Source organism: Magnolia sinica, chromosome 1 (genome assembly GCF_029962835.1).
Source record: "Magnolia sinica isolate HGM2019 chromosome 1, MsV1, whole genome shotgun sequence".
Lineage (NCBI taxonomy): Eukaryota > Viridiplantae > Streptophyta > Magnoliopsida > Magnoliales > Magnoliaceae > Magnolia > Magnolia sinica.
In genome coordinates this window covers 11,665,966-11,682,050 of record NC_080573.1, presented here as the reverse complement: position 1 = coordinate 11,682,050, position 16,085 = coordinate 11,665,966, and the positions used below count along the sequence as shown (strand labels likewise).

The 16,085-nt window shown below is 41.1% G+C and overlaps 1 protein-coding gene across 6 annotated transcripts in view; it reads right to left on the bottom strand.

The window, feature by feature from the left end:
* The window catches only part of LOC131239954 (uncharacterized), a 52,888-nt gene extending 37,412 nt beyond the window's left edge, over nt 1-15,476 (bottom strand). For 3 of the 6 annotated variants that reach the window (XM_058237916.1, XM_058237939.1, XM_058237952.1), the window contains exon 1: nt 14,418-15,475. In XM_058237916.1, the coding sequence (XP_058093899.1) occupies nt 14,418-15,134 (717 nt within the window). In that variant the 5' untranslated portion in view covers nt 15,135-15,475. Of the gene's footprint in view, nt 1-14,417 lie in introns of all 6 variants that reach the window. The other 3 variants (XM_058237931.1, XM_058237944.1, XM_058237923.1) reach the window with 3 other exon arrangements.
* Between the last annotated feature and the right edge of the window lie 609 nt (nt 15,477-16,085).

Below are 16,085 nucleotides of genomic sequence, written 5' to 3'. Positions count from 1 at the left end.
GTCGAGTCCACGTGACCGGACTTGAGGATGACCGCAAACACTATCCGAATACAACGGTCTCTCCCAAGGATGTCGTACTGACAATCCCTCATGGCAGACTTTAATGGCAATCTGATCGAACAACAAAAGTCTTTGAATACAAAAGGGTGCGATGCACCAGAATGAAACAAAACACGAGGTTTACATACGGAGACAGGGATAATACCCTCAACAACTCCCCTAATGACTAAGGGCCCTGCTGAGCTGCGCAAAATCTGGCCTAAGCTGGCTGGGGAGAGCCGTAAGACCCTACCCGAGTGCGTGCATTTCGTTCCTCTAGGTCACGCGGTCCTACAGGTCAGATTCCGGCGACCCGCGACCTTCAGATAGTGTTTATGGTCATCTTCTAGTCCGATCACGTGGACCCGACTCAGATCGACCCGAATTTAGTGTCATAGCGACCGCATCGTCGCCGCGGTTCCAATGCCGCGTCTTGTGCGGCAATCCGAGTTGTATATCATGAGATGTGGGCAGTGCACATTCTAGACAATTGATCGTGATTGTGGTGCCCACAGGATTTGGTGCAAGTCCCTAGCCTAGGTTTCATCTCCCTAGCCATCATAGGGTAGGTGGAGTAGACTAGGGCCATGTTTGTTAACGCTGAATTTTTGCACTTAACGCGGAATGGAGAAAATTTTCCGTGTTTAGTGGTGTTTGTTATTGCGTTGTTAACGCGAAAGACGGAAAGCGCTAAGTGGTTTTTCACTGAATTCTTTCAGTGATAGGAGTCTGGCTTAATGGTGAACGGGGAATGCGCTCCGTGATTTTTCATTAAGCAAAAATTTTTTACTTCCAAAAGTACCCCTTTTCAAGTTATTACGGAAAGTTTTTCTTTTCAATTGCTTGCGCAATACAAAATCAACCTTTAACCTGCAGATCTTCTTTATGCCCCACCATGATTTATGTGTTTGATCCACATCGTCCATCAACCTTTTCAAATAATTTAAGGTGTGATCCAATAAAAGAAGCAAGTCCAATGATTAATTGGACTATAAGGTGGGGATTGAACGTCCACCGTTAAAAACTTCTTGAGAGCTTGAGAAGTTTCAGATCAACCTGATCTTTGTGTTTTCACTTCATCCATGTCTACATGACCTAATGAATAGGTTGGATGGTAAAAAAAATCACAGTGGCCCATGTCACTTTGATCTCTTTGAACTGTTTGGACGCAGATTGCGTACTGCCCCCACCCGTCCCAAGCTCCGAACGGGCTGTTCTGTGGGCAGGCCCACCGTTATGTATCTTTAAATCCAAACCCTCTATCCCTTTTCTCATATTATTTTAAGGCATCAAGGAAAAAATGAGTTAGATCCAACAATCAAATGGACCACATCATAAATGACTCTTGCATTTAATGCAACTGGTGCATTTTAATGCAACCAAAATTATTATTTGGTGTGGTCCACTTGAGCGTTGAATCTGCCTCATTTATGCATCCAAGCCTTAAAATAATCTGAAAAAGGGGACTGACGGTTTGGATGGGCCCGTCCACAGAACTGCCCGTTCGGAGCCAGGGACGGGCGGGCGTAGTACACAATCCGCGTCCTGCTTGAAAACGGGAACGGATTGGCTACTCCCCCTGACACCAGCCAATGGCTGATGGTCGGTGCTCCGTGGGACCCACCATGATGTATATGCTTCATCCATGCCGTCCATCTATTTTAACAGATCAATTTACGATCTGAGAACAAAAATGAGTTATATCCCAATCTTAAGTGGACCACATTACAGGAAACAGTGTTAAATGAGCGTCCACCTTTAAAAAACATTTTGGGCCATAGAAGTTTTGGATCAAGCTGATTTTTGTTTTTTCCCTTCATCTGGGGATTTATGACCTAATCAACCAATTGGATGTCAAATAAACAGTACAGTGGGCCTTAGGAGGATTTTAATGATAGATGTCCAATCAATATTGTTTTCATGTGGTGTGGTCCACCTGAGATTTATACACCTCTCATTTTTGCTATTAAGCCATAAAATGATCTGAAAAAATGGATGAACGGAAAGGATGAAACAAATACATCATGGTGGGGCCCACAGAGCACCGACCACCGGCCACGGGGCTGGTGTCAGGGGGAGTAGCCAATCCGTTCCCCTTGAAAACGGACGCAGATTTCCTGCAAAAGCCTTACGTAGGAAGTTACTGCGCAGGGAATCTGGGTGGGCCCCACTGAGATGTTTGTGTGAAAGCCACACCGTCCATCCTATTTTACAGATCATTTTACGGCATGCAGCCAAAAATCAGGTATGTTCAAAACTTTAATCGACCACACGAGAGGAAACAGTGGAGATTTAGTGACCACCGTTGAAACATTTATATGGCCACGAAGGGGTCTAATTTTTGGTATTTTCACTTCATCCCAGTGAAAATGACCTTTTAAACGGCTTGGATGGAATATAAACATCAAGGTGGCCCCCACCATGCATCCCAACGCGGGAACTTCCTGGGAAAGGAATCCCCGTCCAGCTCCAACACGTGAACGGACTGGCTGCTCCACTGCCACCGGCCAGCAGCTGATGGTCGGTGCTCTGTGGGCCCTACCATGATGTATGTGTTGCATCCATGCCATTCATCTATTTTTTCAGATCATTCTGTGGAATGGGACAAAAAATTAGGTATATCAAAATCTCAAGTGGGCCACATTACAGGAAACAGTGTTGAATAGCGTCGACCATGAAAAAACTTTTGGAGACCATAAAAGCTTTGGATCAAGCTGATCTTTGTTTTTTCCCTTCATCTAGGCCTGTATGACCTAATTAAAAGATTGGATGTCAAATAAATAGTACAGTGGGCCTTAGGAGGATTTTAATGATGCTTATCCAATTAGTGTGGTCCACCTGAGATTTATATCCCTCTAATTTTTGGGGTGATGCACTAGAATGATTTGTAAAAATGGATGAACGGAATGGATGAAACACATACATCATGGAGGGGCTAACAGAGCACGAAGTTCCTACGAAAGGCTTTAGCAAGAAATCCGCGTATGCTCCTCTTTGCACGAAGTTCCTACATTGGAAGCCTATATGGGGCTCATCGAACTCAAGTTGTACGAACAGTTTTAAGGAGATCAAAGTTGGCGGGAAATAATCTGGTGTAGTACCAATTCACGTTTATTTTTTTCTAAAATACAACAGGCTTCTCATTTACTTCTCCACTGCATCATCAATTATTTTTTCAGCATCTTTATAAAAGATTATAAATATTTCTCTTCGACAGGTATTACAGTCTCTTTATCTTTCAAAATTGACTTGATTTTCATGAGTTTTTGTCTTTTCTATTTATTTTAATCAAGTAAATTTATTAAAAGATTTTTACTCAATTGTTCTTCGTTAAACAATTCTCAGTTTATAGTAGACTATTGTAGCGATGACTTCAAGGGATAGTGGCAGGGCAAGATGGAGTGATTTGGAGAAAAAAATATTTATTGATTGTTGTCTTGAAGAAGCACATAAGGGTGGTAGGTCAGGTTCAAGCTTGACCAAACAAGCATGGAACAAATTAATAATTGAGTTGAAAAAGCGTACAAGAAAAGAATTTAATCAAAAGCAATTGAAGAATTTATGGGATTATCTGAAAGTACAATATACTGCGTGGATAAAATTGATAAGCATTACGGGACATGGGTACAATGCATTGACAGGCCAATTCGATTGGCCTGAAGAAAGATGGGATGAGTACATAAAGGTAATTATGAAATTTTATTATATAGTTAAATAAGAAATTGCCTTTCATCAAATTAAGACATGATTTTATGATTTTTTTTTGTAGGCAAATAAGAATGCAGCTCAATTCCGAAATAGACCACTAGCATTTGAGAACGAATTGAGGGCCTTATTTGAAGGCTTTGTTGCAACTGGTGCTGAAGCCTACACAACACATAGCGATAATCTTCCCGAGGAGTATTTTGGGTCGTCATCTCAAATACCTTCAAATACACCTATGAGTGAAAATGAAATCAATTTAGGCAGTCTCGATGTTAATATAAATTCAGCTACTAAAGAATGCCAACAGGCACCGCTTGTCGATTTAGAAGCTCATCAACGCAAACGGCACAAACCAAATAGGAAGAAGGATATCCAAAGCAGCGTAGATGCACTCATACATCAGTTGGAAAAGACAGATGCAGAAGGACCCACTATCAAAGAATGTTTAATGAAATTAAACAGCATGTTATCAATAAGAAGACCAGATCCATTATACTTTAAAGCTCTAAAATCGTTTACCAAGAAGAAGGAGAACAGAGAAGTGTGGATCCTTCTAGAAGAAGAAGAGGATATGAAGCTTTGGATAGAGACTTTAGATTAGTGTGTGGTTTATTTTTTCACATTTTTTACATTAGTTTTATTTCTTTTTCTTTAATGTTTTGACATTAGCTTTGCTTATAGACTTTATATTAGTGCTGTTCAGTTTGAATAATTTTAATATTAGTTTAATAGTTTTATTTCTTTCACATGTCTTTAATTCCATTGTAACTCTTGATTTATCGATATGCTGAAGATTATTATATAGAGCATATCGATTTTTATCGATATAAGATATTTAAGAGATTTGTTAATCTTAACTAGTTAATTGTTTAAACATCTAATTGAAGTCTTTACTTTCGATGTTGACAGAATTATGGCATTAACAAATGAACAGAAGAAATTCTTGAGGAGTATTGTATTAAAGCTGCTATTTAATTATTTAGAGACGTTTACCAACAGAATACAAGCAAGTTCTCCTGCATTACCTGGATCATATTTTGTGAAAGAATTGCTAGATGGTCCATCTTCAGTTTGCTACGAATTGTTTAGAATGGAGAAAGATACATTCAATAGTTTGTGTAACTTGTTTCGCATTCGAAGGTGGTTATTTGATAGTAGATATGTATCACTCGAGGAAAAGATTGCCATGTTTATAATGACAATTAGTCATAACCTTCGGAATAGATTGGTAAGAAATCGATTTGTACATTCAACACAAACGGTGCATAAGTACTTTCATGAGGTTTTATTTGTTATGCTAAAATTTGCCAAAGAAATGATTGTCACTCCATCATTTGATCAAAATGTCCAAGAAATCAGAACACACCGACATCTTCGGCAAATATTTAAGGTAAAACTTCATATAAAAAAATATAAATATATTTACTTATAATTTAAGGGTTAACAATTTACCTTTAATGTTTAGGGTGCCGTTGGTGTGTTAGATGGAACCCTCACTCCTGCATGTATCCCGATAGATAAACAAATACCTTACAGAGGAAGAGGAAGGGGTGAATGTGCCCAGAACGTTATGGCCATTTGTGACTTTAATATGATTTTTACATATGTCATAGCTGGATGGGAAGGGGTGGCACATGATTCAAGGGTACTTATGGATGCTGTACTTGATCCAACAAAGAAATTTCCGTTGCCCCCTCCTGGTAATATTTAATATACTTTTTTATATAACTTGGTAAAATTATAACTTGAAATTTTGCTAAACTGTCATTTGTTTTTATGTAGATAAATATTATCTTGTTGATGCTGCTTACACTCACACAAGAGTATTTATGGCACCATACCGTAATGTTCGGTATTGGTTGGGTGACTTTCGTAATGGTGGGCGGCCTACTAGTAAAGAAGAAGTTTTTAATCATATGCATGCAAAGTTACGGAATGTAATCGAAAGGTCTTTTGGCGTGTTGAAGGCGCGTTTTGCAATTTTGAAGCGGATGACACCATATTCCTTCCCGACGCAAAGAGACATAGTTATTGCATGCATAACACTACACAACTACATCAGAAAAGAATCCATCTCCGATCCACTCTTCCAACAGTACAATGATGAAAATGTTCTTTCAGAGATGAATATCGAATCACAGAATGATATGCCTGAAGTGGAAGGAGTATTTGGAAACTTTGAACAAACTATTATGTCCAATATGCGAGAAGAAATTGCCGTCACACTTATACATGCAAATCATTAATTTTTTATCTGTTTTTATGAATAATGATATTTTAATTTTCTATTAAGTACTTTATAGTTTATTTGAATTCAATAGAATAATTTTATTTTCATTTAATAAAAAATAATTTCTTTATAATATAAAGCATTTCAAAACAGGAGATAGATAGGGGTAAATGTGTCAAATTAACATATTTCAGACATTTCAGATGTTTGTTAACAAACAGATTGTTTCAAATTCAGTACTTAATTTTCAGACTTCAGCCATAGTTACCAAACAAGTTTTTTGACTTCAGATTTCAGATTCAGGCTCCAGATTTCAGATTCAGGCTTCAGATTTCAGATTCAGGCTTTAGACTTCAGATTTAACAAACGGGGCCTAGGTCCCTAGCCCTACCTAGCTAGTAAGCAATCATGAGTTCTCTATCCAAGGGATCTCCTTTTTCACTCTCCTATGCAAAAGCCACTTTTCGCTCCTCCCTATATCTGAAATTTTCAGAATTTCTCTTCTCTAGGGAGAGAGAGAGAACTCCTTTTTCTAGAAAATCAATCATTACTTTTGCTAAAACCCTCATTTGCTAGCCTTTTCACTTCATCTCTCCTTTCTTCTCTTCTCCTCATCTCTCTCTCCTCTCTACCCTTGGAACGTCCCACCCTTCTCCCCATCTCCAACCCCTTACACCCTCTAAAACCCTCTCATCTAACCCTCTATCTCCAATCTTAGCCCTTGATCCTTGGAGCTTGAAGCCTAGAGAATCTATTGGAAGTAGTTTGGTGTAAAACTATTGAGGTGGGTGTTTTATTTAGGAATTTCTTTTCTACCTTCCTAGATCTTTCATTGCACCTTGAGGAGCTTGTGAGGCCCACCAAATGATGGTGGAGGTCCCCAAGTGTCCATGGATGAGGCCTATGGCCAACCATCTTGCATGCATGTTCCAGTGATGGGGCCATTCTCCATGGACCCCATCATGGCTTTTTTCCCTTTGATCCATAATCTTGAGGGGTCATCTAGACCCTAAACCTTGGTGGGGATGGCATCCCCACCTTAGATCTAAAATCTTATTGCATGCATGGGTATGATGTAACTTGTACATGAACATAGTGGAAGGTGTAATGTTTGTAATAAAGGGAGGGCCTCAATGGTGGCGGAGACCCTCTCTTGTGGCCGGATCTTCCTTTCCTTCTTCTTTTTCTTTATTTTCCCTTACCTCACTATCTAATCTCTGAGTGTGTGGCCCACTTAGAGGCCTTGCAATGTCTAGCCCGTCCAAACATTGTGGATGCCCCTTGTTGTCCATACTTGGGACGTTGGTGCCCCATTTCCCCCATATGTGATGCATGCAATGTATTTTTGGGAGGGGATATGGCCTAGATATTTGTGGTGCCCACTAAGGTGAACCATAGCACCAAGTTTGTAAGGTAATCTCCTTTTTATTTGACTCATATACTCAGATCATTCCATGTATATGTTGCTGTCCAGAAATTTTTTGGACAGTTTCTGATTGTTTTTAGGTCAAATTTTAGGACTGATCTGGGGACCTTTCCTGCCCATCAAATATACTTTTCTGGAAGGTGGGGATCCCACCTAGATGTCCCCCAAATTTCAGCCCCATCTGACCTTGATTGAGGTCCCAAAGGTGTGGCCCAACTGGGGTGGACAGTCCAGATTTTTTGGACTGTCCAACAACATTACAGTCTAGAAAACTTAAAATATAAAATAGTTTTTGAATAAGTGGGCCACTTTGGTGGACCCTACCTTGTACTATATATATGTGGGGATGTTAAAATCAATTTTCCCCAATTTTTTAAGACCTTGGGCCCACCCCATTAGGTGCTCAAAACAGGGTCAACCATAATTCTGCACTAACCAGATTTTTGGACAGCCTGTTTTCTTTTAATTCATAAAAATACTTTCCTAGCTCAGAAAAATCTAAAATTTTGTCATAAGGTGGCCCACCCATGATACGACCCACCTACAAATTTTCGGGCCCAACAAACCTCTGTCTGATTTATGGTGAGGGCTAGACCGGCCCACTAGGCTGGACGTCCAGCATGGGATGGCCTTCCACCCCTTTTTGTGGCCCACCATGATGTGTGTTTTCTCCCCCCCGGCCTTCCTTTGTGTGGCTCACCAGTGTATGGTTCATCTGAGTGTGGAGTACATGTGGTGGGGCCTGCCTTTTGGTAGCACATGGGCTGGGAGTCCAGCCCATTGGGACACCCGGGCCCATGTGGGACGCCCCTTGTGGACTACCTGCTGGACTTTGGTCCAGCAGTGTAACCCACCTAATTCCCGGTATAATGTAATGTAATCCTATGTGGTGGGGCCATCTGACTTGATGACTGGACTACTTGGATTAATGTCCTAACCAAATGGATCATCTTCTGGGCTCCAACAGGATCATAAACCTGTTGTGCTAAAAATCCAGCAATATATTATTAAAATGCTTGGCCTTTGGGCTGATATTTTGAGGAATGGAGCCCACCACATTGTGGCTAGTTGGATGTTAATGGACCCATGTATGTAGCTAGCTATTAGATTCTTTAGGCCCATAAAGGGCTGGAACTTTTCTAGTTAGGTCCCTTGGACCCTTGGGCCATTTTTACCATATCATTGTGATGGGTTTATGGGCCGGATTACACAAATGGTTGGGCCCTTGGTTGCCCACCAAATCAACTCTATTCTTGGGCCGGGTTGTAGGCCCAACTCACTTGACTTATACATGTGAATTGCCCATGTGGTTGGAGTGATGGGCTACCCACTAGGCCCACCACAACACGTGGATTAATGACCCTTATGATTGGGCCCAAACCTTGCTTATGGGCCCACGATATTACATATGGGTTGGGCTATATGTGTTGCCCACTAGGCCTATGCATTGGTATAGGCCTCGGGCCTTGATCTGCGATTGATTAGAGATGGGTTACCTCTTAGGGACCAGTTGTGGTTAGATGTCCACATTGGTGGTCCTAAGGTAGGCCCATGGGTTTCTATGGGTGGTTAAAGGCCCACCGTAGACCCTTGCTAGGACCGTTCATCTATTTAGGCCCATGTTATTGTTCTCCTTAGCCTTGTGGGCTACCCCAAACTATTGGGCCCCCACTAGAGGATGACTCCTTAGATGATTGTCTAAGTACCTAGACTTAGTCCCTCCTTGTAAAGGAGGTGTATGCTATGATCGCCGTATGGCGCACCTAGTTCATCCTCATGACTGATATGCATCATTGTGTGATTGAATTTACATTATGCGTTGTCATTGGGCAGATGTGGTCAAGGGATGGAGTTTCCCCTCCTGTGCACGTTGAGTGCTTGGAGCTGGTGCATGATTGATGTGCATGATTCATGCATCTGGCATCGCATCTCATAGATATTATTACCCTTACTTCATCAGGGCCGATGCCTCCACAGGTATATCGTGGATGGCGGTGTGTGGACACCGGAAATGTTACTTGAGCATTGGGGTGTATAAGATATCCCTGGGTAAAAGCCACTAAACTTCCACGATACCAAGGGAACGCCCCAGCACTGAGACCAAGTGGAAAACATGAGCGCACAAGGGCCTTATACCATTAGGCCGCGACTCCCACTGCAACGTGGTCGGTTGAGATGGGGTGTGGCCTTACCCGCCTGAGAGAGAGGGCAATAGTTAGGCTGAATCTGACCAGCTCATGAATGGGTCCGCTACCGTCGAGCCTCGCTGGTGATTGACTGTCCACAGGCGGGTAGTGAGGTCTTCTACGATCGTTTGACTATACGGGTCTGTAAAGCAGCAGTCATCCTGCAGTGTACTTGACCCCGATGGATTCCTTAGTATGGAACTGTACTTGATATGTGGATTGGATATGAGGATTGGCATTACTTCGCATTGCATTGTCATTGGTTCTATAAGCCTCATGTTGCATTGCCTTGGCATGGCGTCCAGTACTCATGTATTACATTGCATAGCCTTGGTACGGCTTACTGCATTCATAGCTTAGCCTCGGTACGGCTAGTGGCATTGGTATCATTCATGTTTCCTTCTGCATTCTCCCCTATCTTCTTCTGAGCACCATTGTCACACACCTTACACCGCCTTCTAAGCTTTCTATAAGCTTATGCACGATTGATGCGTGCAGGAGATCCTTAGTCAGTGCAGTAGCAGAGGAGCCGTGGATTTGGTTGGCGCGAGATGAGGACCTGTTGCAGACTTTCCTTTCCCTTCTTTCTATATTATGTATTTCTTTTTTAGCCTTGTACATGTAAAGTTTAAATTCATAGTGGATTTTGCAATGTGTTCCTTGGTTTATTTCTGAGATTTACTTGTTATGATCTTGGGTATGCTCGATTGAATCGGATTTATAATATAGAAATCCTCCTTATAGGATCCCAGGATCAGAACCTGTCTCAGGAGCCGAGAATGGGGTGCAACGGAGGCTGCTGCGGCCGGAACCAGCTATTAGGTTCCTTGTGAATCCAATCACCGAGTCTGGGGCGTGACATTTGGTATCATAAAAAATAAGATGACAAAAGCTCCATTTCTTGCACTTCCGGACTCCAATAAAGTCTTTGAAGTGGAAAACGACGCTTTAAACGTTGGTATTGGCGTGGTGTCGACTCAGGAAGGAAAGTCAATCACTTTCTTTAGTGAAAAGCTTAATGACACACAGAAGAACCACTCCACGTATGATCTCGAGTTCTATGTAGTGGTCTAGGCACTACGACATTGAAGACATTACTTGATTCATTGGGAGTTCATTATATACTCGGACCATGAGGCGTTGAGATATCTCAACTCCCAAAAGAAGTTAAGTGCTCGTCGTGCAAAATGAACAACTTTCCTAAAAGAATATACCTTCTTTTGCGCTATTAAGCTGGAAGACGGAACAAAGTAGCGAATGCTTTTAGGAGTGATTCTACCAGGAACTCTCGCCGTGGAGGTCGTCGAATTCGAGGCAATAAAAGATCAACATGAAGAAGACCCAATTTTTGGCAAACACTTGACAGTGTGTGTGGGTGGTCGAGATCCAAAGCGTGAATTCATCTCACACAATGAATATCTATTTAAGGGTTCTCGCCTATGCTTTCCCGAGGAATCGATGCAACAAAAGATCATATCTGAGCTACATGGACAAGGATTGGATGGACACATCAAAAGGGATAAAACATTGTCCATGGTGGAGGAAAAATATTATTGGTCTCATATGCGGCATGACATTTAACGGTTCGTAGCAAGATGTTGCCAATGCCAAGTTTCTAAAGATCATGTGCAAAATACTAGCCTTTATACGACGCTACTCGTTCCAATCGTGCCTTGGGTGGATATTTCTATGGACTTCATTATGGATCTTCCTAAGACTCAAAAGGGAGTAGATTCAATTTTTGTTGTGGTGGACATTTTTCAAAGATGGCCCACTTCATTCCGCATAAAAGGACGATGGACGCTACACATATCGCAACATATTTTTCAAAGAAATTGTGCTACTTCACATTTACTGAAGACAATAACTTCATATCGTGATTTGAAGTTTGAGGGCCACTTCTGGCCTACTTTATTGAAGCAATTGGAGACCAAGGGGTCATTTGGAGCCTGTAAAGCCCTTAAGTTGTAAAGGGATTACATGTAATCTAATTACAAGGGTTGTTTGGATGTATGTATTTGCCTGTAAAGACTTTACAGGCTATAAACAGATTACAACTTTTGGTTGTAATCTGAAACCTTATAAAAAGCCATGTTTCAGATTACAAGTCTTTACAGCTAAGAAGGCATTATACATGTTAGAACACAATGGTTAATATACACTCATGATATGTGCGGCCCACCGTAATATGTATGGTACATCCAATCTATCCATCATGTACTTCCCTTGATGCTCTCTTGTGGCTCTAAAAAAACAGCTCGTCCATTATCAAATGGACCACACGAGGGAAGGATGGGTCGTCCACCATTAAAACCTTCTAGATTGCATTTGGGGCCCACTGTGATGGGTGGAAGACATCCAATCTGTTTAATGTGTGCATGATGCTCTCTTAGGACCCCAAAAAAAAAAAAAAAATTTGAAGTCTTTCTTATGTGATTTGCAGATTTTGGAATATTCACCACCTAAGCTCTATGGTATGAATACCTAATTTATTCATTGTAAACACTTTATAGGCTAGCCAAACAAATAATATGTTTACTTGTAAACAGATTACCACTTAAAAGCCAAATGGAATAGCATGTAAACGGATTACACCTGAAACTCTTTTCAGGTGTAATGTGTTTACAGCTAAAAAAATTACAGGCATCCAAACAACCCCTAAGCTTCAATTCTCTAATGCATATCATCCTCAAATAGATGGCCAAACCGAGGTAGTCAACAGAAGCCTTGGTAACCTCTTGAGGAGTATCGTAGGCAACAACATATCCTAATGGAACTTGGCTTTATCTCAAGCTGAGTGTGCTACAACAACTAGTGAATTGTAATACTGGAAAATCTCCATTTGAGATCGTAAATGGGAGAAGTCCACATCACGTACTTGACTTACTACCATTACCAGTACAAGATCAAGTGAGTGAAGATGTTGATGCTTTCGTCAAGCATGTCCAAGACTTGCAAGTTCAAATAAAGAAGAAGATCGAAGACAGCAATACCAGGTACCAAGAAGTTGCAAATGAATATCGACGTGAGAAGATATATAACCAAGGTGACCTAGTTATGGTCTATCTCTGCAAAGAAAGGTTTCCACAGTAAACTTACAATAAACTCAAGTCCAAGAAAATTGATCAATGCCGAGTCAAGAGGAAGTTGGGTAACAACGCCTATAAAATAGAGTTGTCAGATGACTTAGATATCTCACCGGATAAATAACTCCCAAAGAAATAGAATGAAGAAGTTGAACAAGTGTTGCAATTGAAGACTGCTAACACTCGATGTGGCCAATACTGAAATGGAATAACAAGCCATGTTCTAAATGTACGTGGATCATGGGCAACGAATTGAAAGGGTTGGATCCAGACCTCTACTACTTACATGAAGTGCCCAACTCGTCGAAGTCAAGTTTTTTCCAACTCGGGGGGAATGACGCAGGCCCACTGTAGGGCCCAACCCACTTAAGCCCATCTAAGCCCACCATAGGGTCGAGCAAGACATGAGACCATAGCCCACCATAGAGCCCAACATGTGCTGCTATTTGGGCTAATTATTTACAGATTTGGGAATTATAATTTACTATTTTTGGAATATATGGGGGGCTGATTTAAAAATATGATGAGGGTATAATTGATATGATTGAAGATATGGGCTGGATTTAGAGATTTTATTGCTTTCCATTTTTGGTTTTTGTTAGGCTTTTGCCATATGTAGAAAGATTAGATTAGTTTGTAATAAATTGTGGTTGATTTTCTTAGTTGTGGAGATTTCAATTAAGGATTCTTTTAGGATTTATAAAAGGGGGGCAGTGGTGTAGGAGTTAATCATTCGAATCATTTTCTAAGTGTGGTTCTTCTTTAAGTTTTTGTAAGAAAAAAGGTTGATATCAATAAAAGTTCCCTCCCTGTAAGAAAAAAGGTTGATATCAATAAAAGTTCCCTCCCTCTCTACTCCATTAATCTTGTGAGTTTTTAAAAAAAAAAAAAAAAAATCTTTGCAATTTAGGTATCGAGATCTCATTGACTTGATAACCAGATTGCACCGGACAATCTTTACCAATTGATTTCACACAATGACTTTCGCACTGCTGAACATTTTCTGTTAATTGTTCATTTGTTGGCCACCAATTGGACCGTTAAGAATATACCCTATGTGTGATTTAGATGGCTCAGCTTGATTTAAACATTTGGATGAGTTGCCACAATTTAGTGGAGTTGCTAACACATAGTCTAGCCTAAAAAACAAATTCAAATACAATTTATTTAAGAGGAATGATCAGATATGCCCCAGCATGTCACCCACCCATGCATGCTCACACTTTCATGCATGCACGATTCAAATTAGCGGAGTTGTTAACACATACTTAGTCTAGCCAAAAAACAAATTCAAAAACAATTTATTTAGGAGGAATAAGCAGATGCACCCTAGCATGTCATGTGTGTATTACATCAGAGACAGCAAATGTTGGCCCCACCACGAACATCAGATAGCAAAAGATTCAGGGTGGACCACTCGTCACATTGGACACACCGTACAAAAATTATGGATAGTTTCAATCAGCCCTTCTGTTGGCCCAATTCAATGTACAATGTGTGGCCCACTTGATGAGTGGACCAGCCAGGTTTTTGCACCAAATGAATTTCATGGCCAATTTGCAAGGCTCAGATGTTGTATACAGGTGACATGAGGTGGGCCTTGACTGACCATCCACCATGGGGTGTATGTAATCACTCCTTATTTGTAATTTGAAACCCCAATCAGTACCCACCTTCTTTTCTTCTTCTTTTTTTGGAAAAATAGAAACAAAAACAATTTCATGAAAGTGGTACTGAAAACTGACCTTTGCCACCTGATTCATCATAGAAAGCACCTCATTACGACACTTCACACTCAAACACATCTCCATCCTCTCTTTCAAGTCCTCAAAGCTACAAACATCCTGCAATGAGACCTCCAACAACGGGAACCCTGCCGAAGCTGCCCCCGACAATGACGAGGACTCCACATCGCCAGCCGGCGCTGCAGCCCACCAAGAGCAGTTCCTCTGACGCTTCGGGCTCCGCCACGGGCTATCAATCCCAATCCCCCTTCCCTGCAAGCTGTCCCTCTTCCCATTAACCACCGACTCAGATCGAGCTTCTTCATCCCAAGCAGCAACATCACAGCCGCACGATTTAGGGTTCTCAAACAAGAAGTTGAGCCAAGCAGTAAGCGATTTGGATAACGTCCTGATCGTCTTCTCACGACGGATCTGGGCTTTCCGAGAGGACTTCGATTGTTCGAGCTCGAAGGCTTTGAGCCGGCGAGTAGCTTTGGATTTGGAGGCGGAAGGGAGGACGGAAGGTCTGCGGCGGAAAGCGGAAGAGGTAGACGAGGAGGAGGAGAAAGGGGTTTGCTTGGAGGCGGTCAAGAAGAGAGGAAGAGGAGAAGGAGGATTGTTAGGGTTATGGTTTTGGATGGAGGGTTTGGGGGTTTTGTAGTTGGAAATGTCTCTGAGGAAAGTCGAAGGAGTGGGCGGAGGTTGAGAGGGTGGCTGTGGTGGGGGTGGTTCTCTCATTTTTCTGGGGGTGGAATAGCAAAAATGAGGGTCTTCTTTTCTTTTCTTTTTTCTGAGAATTGAGAGAGTGTGGTGCGATGTAGAGATTTGAAATTTGAAGATGGACGAATGTGGGAGAAGAGGGACGAGCGGGAAATGAGAAGATGAAGAGGAAAACTTTGATACTCTGGCGGATTATGATGGTCCATACGCATGTACTAGAAAATTGTACACGTGGAATAGATGTAGATCGGATAAAAACCGTCCATATCATGAGATCAACTTTATATTATCTATAAACTGAAAATTTTTATTTTTTTGCACTACCAAAGACTCTGATTAATATGCATGTTGTTGATTTATGTTTCTGCATATTTTAAATTTTAATCGTATATTAGATATCCACATATGGTGTAACTTTAAATTTATTAACCAATCTGAAGTGTGTCCCACAATATGGACTGTTTACTTTGAGTCTATGTGTTTTCTATGTATATAATTTTTAGTGAATGTGTATGAAGTATAGTACTTAGCTAGAGTACAGGTGTTTATTGAAATTTTAAGGGGAAAGGAAAAGTAAAAGGCAAGATCATCATCTCGTATGAATATAAATTCGGAGAACTGATCGCCAACAGGCAATGGTACCACAACTTGTGGTACATTTCATCATTCCCACCACCTTGAAATTTTTTTAGTGAATCAGTACCATGAAAACGATATTCCCAGATACAAATATCATCTTTATAAAAAAATTAGAATGATCCACTCGATAGGTGGGACACAAATTTATGTTGGGTCATACCGTCGGTTTTCTATTGGTTACGATAGTGGGTCCCACATATTGAGTGGAACATGCTTCTTTTCTGAAAGAGGTCTTCATGGTGGGGCCTACCATTATCATGGTACCGATGTCCTACACGAGTAATGTGTTGATGGTGAATAAGGTAAGGTGCAGCAAGTTGGGGCACATTG